Genomic DNA, 2,846 nt, shown 5'->3' on the forward strand with positions numbered 1-2,846 from the left:
GTCGCTGCTGTTTAAACCTGTTGTTCACGTGTAGCTCCTGCCTGCAGCAAGCTGAGCTGATAACACTGCTGTCTGTTCAATGCACTTTTATTATAACTTATTATAGTATATATAATAGTATATATTATATGTCACACACTGTCTATTTAATACACTTGTATTATATATTAGTGTGTATATTATAATAATACACATACTATTCATAGTAATATTATTATGTTCCTCTTTATGTTTAGATGGAACATCCAACATTTGTGAGGGCCTCCAATGGAACTCTCCTGCTGAGGGCCTCGCCAGCAGCCCGGGCTCAGAAGGTCGGCAGGGGCCAACCCTACAGGCCAAAGCAGCCAGAGGAGGTGGAGGCAGAGGCCAGGGCCCACGTCGTCTCCGAGGGGGGCGACCCTGCCAACGCCGCCCTCAACCTGAGCCGGTGGAAGCTGCAGTTTGGTCAGTATCTGGGCCAGACCTTCCACTGGCTCTTGGAGAACGACGTGGGCTACTGAGTGAACCTGGTCTCCTCCCACCAGAAGGAGCGAGAGAGGACAGCGTCTCAGTCCCCGCTGATGGCCAACAAGGTGGAGTCCTTCAGTACACGTTCATGCCATAGCACAAATGAGAGAAATGACCGTTTTAACCTCCTTTGTGAACTTGCAGGACGTCTTCACCCGCTACTCCTCAGCGTACCCTGGCTTTGTGGAGGCAGTCAGGTTCCACTGTGCGTTTGAGGAGGGGGAAGTCCCGCCAGCCCGGGCAGGAGGGACAGGCCCTTGTTGGCTTCGGGGACTTTAAATTTGAGACCCTGCAGAGCCTGTACGAGTCTGAGGACTCAAAAAAGATCAGGTACGTCGCTTGCGGCCTTTGTCTCTGGACGGCGTTCTCTGTCTGCGTTGGAAATGCAGGCCCAGGTCAAGAAGATGGTGGGCCCTGAGCCTGCATTTCCAGGTAAGTCCAGCATAAATTATAGAGTTAATTCATCTTTTTTGAACTTCCTGTGTGCACTGTTTACTTCCTGCTTCTTCTCTCATCATGTCATTACAGCCCAAACCGTTTATTTCTCTTTAAGCCTCAGATGTACAGGCCCCTCTCTCGCTCCACCTCCTCCTCCTCAGCACCACATCCTGGAGCTGGTGACTCTGCGGTGCCGCATGAGCCCACAGACCAGGAGCTGCTGGAGGCCACGCAGGACAAAGACGGCCTGGTGCAGCCTCATGCAGTCACCAGCTCCCTCGGCCCGGCCTGCAGCCGCCACCCGGACGGCGCCACCCGGACGCCGCCACCGGAGGAACAGGAGGAGTTCCCCGGTCCAGCCTTCCTCCCTCCCCCACCACCTGCCGACAGCGCTGAGGTGAGTCTGTCTGTCAAACACATGAGGCCTCATGTGTCTCTGCTGCCCTCATGAAGTGTCCTCAGGTATGAAGATGTCCCGTCTGTTTGTGTCGTCTCACCAGTTGCTGCCCGAGTCCTGGCAGGCAGCTCTCACTGCAGAGCAGCAGCAGTGGATCGGTCGGGTGCTGTTTACCAGGGACGGCGGGGGGAGGTCTCGACTCATCGGTGAGCTGAATCTCTGGTGGTCCCCCCCAAACCCGGCCCATCTACACCCAGCCTCCCGCATCCCCCGACCCCTTCTTTGCATGTCGGCTGTTCCTCTGGATGAGGGACATTTTATTGTTTGCTTTTATAATATGTATATATACACACACTAGTTTGTTTATCTTGTTTCTTTATTTATTACTATTTGCCATCTTTTATTTTGTGTTTGTTATTTATTTCAATAAAAGTCTTGCAATCGGAACTTTGTTTGAAGCTTTATTATTTCTTATATGATCTTAAATACAAGCTCTCGACATTATGATAGAAATGGTGACATGACAATGACAATAAATAACTAAACATGACCATGAAGCTCAGGATGTCCAGCTGTCTGATGACCTCATGGAGTCCAGTATCAGGAGACCAGATGTGGAGCTTCATACAGCTGTGAATGAGAATAAATAAATAAATAACTGTACATGGACCATAAAGCTCAGGCTGTCCAGCTGCTGTCTGGTGACCTCATATAGTCCATTTCAGCACCAGGCAACCAGGACAGATGTGCAGCATCTTCTTTGCCCTTGGCTGGGTTCGAACCACCAACCTTGCAGTCGGCCGCAAACCCCTTTGTCCGTGTGCTTATCCCCCGCAAAGCCCCCCTGCTTTCACAGAGAAGAATGAACCATATCCTTCGCGCTTGCCAGCCTCTGATATGCGCTGTTCCAGCGTGTTGGCACCTCATTGGTGAGTTTCAGGCTTGGCCGTCCCATCTGTTGCTGCACTTGAGCAAGCTTCTCTTTGGCTGTGGTGCTTGATCTGAAGTCTGTTACAATTTGTGTCTGATGGATGTAAGTGTAGGGATTTGATCTCATGATTTCTTTGCTAATACATTTAGAGTGTGTGCAATGCAAATCGAATGCCGAATTTTTAGATTTTTTGTGGATGAAACCATGTTTGGTGCTGCGTCGGTCACAAGACACCTTACTTTATTAGTCATGGCCCAGTCATCCATCATGCCCCTTGTGACTCGGGCCAAACTGTCAGCAGTGTGACTTTGTGGAAAGTATTGCACTCTCAACACAGATGTACACAACTGCATATTGTCATGAATGTAGTGACGGGTAAGAGCCAAGTAAGCCTCCATGTTCACAGATGTCCACATGTCAGCTGTTCTACTCACTGCCACAGCTTGCTGTACTTTCATTTTCACTCGTTCTCGTTCCTCCTCATATTTTTTGGCCACCATTTCTTTGACAGTCTGAAAATTAAACCAAAAGCAAATCAATATATTTAAATGAAATATTAAATGAATTGGA

The 2,846-nt window shown here is 49.2% G+C and overlaps 1 protein-coding gene across 1 annotated transcript; it reads left to right on the forward strand.

The window, feature by feature from the left end:
• Positions 1 to 236: 236 nt before the first annotated feature.
• LOC306743848 (uncharacterized protein) lies at positions 237 to 1,792 on the forward strand (the record flags this gene model as incomplete). Its single annotated transcript, XM_079226413.1, has 4 exons — positions 237 to 491; positions 680 to 840; positions 1,064 to 1,345; positions 1,449 to 1,792. 4 exons carry the CDS (start codon positions 237 to 239, stop codon positions 1,558 to 1,560), a joined length of 810 nt encoding a protein of 269 aa, XP_079082539.1. The 3' UTR covers positions 1,561 to 1,792.
• Positions 1,793 to 2,846: the final 1,054 nt, after the last annotated feature.

The sequence above is a fragment of the Taurulus bubalis genome (genome assembly GCF_910589615.1).
Source record: "Taurulus bubalis genome assembly, chromosome: 11".
In the NCBI taxonomy this organism is placed as follows: domain Eukaryota; kingdom Metazoa; phylum Chordata; class Actinopteri; order Perciformes; family Cottidae; genus Taurulus; species Taurulus bubalis.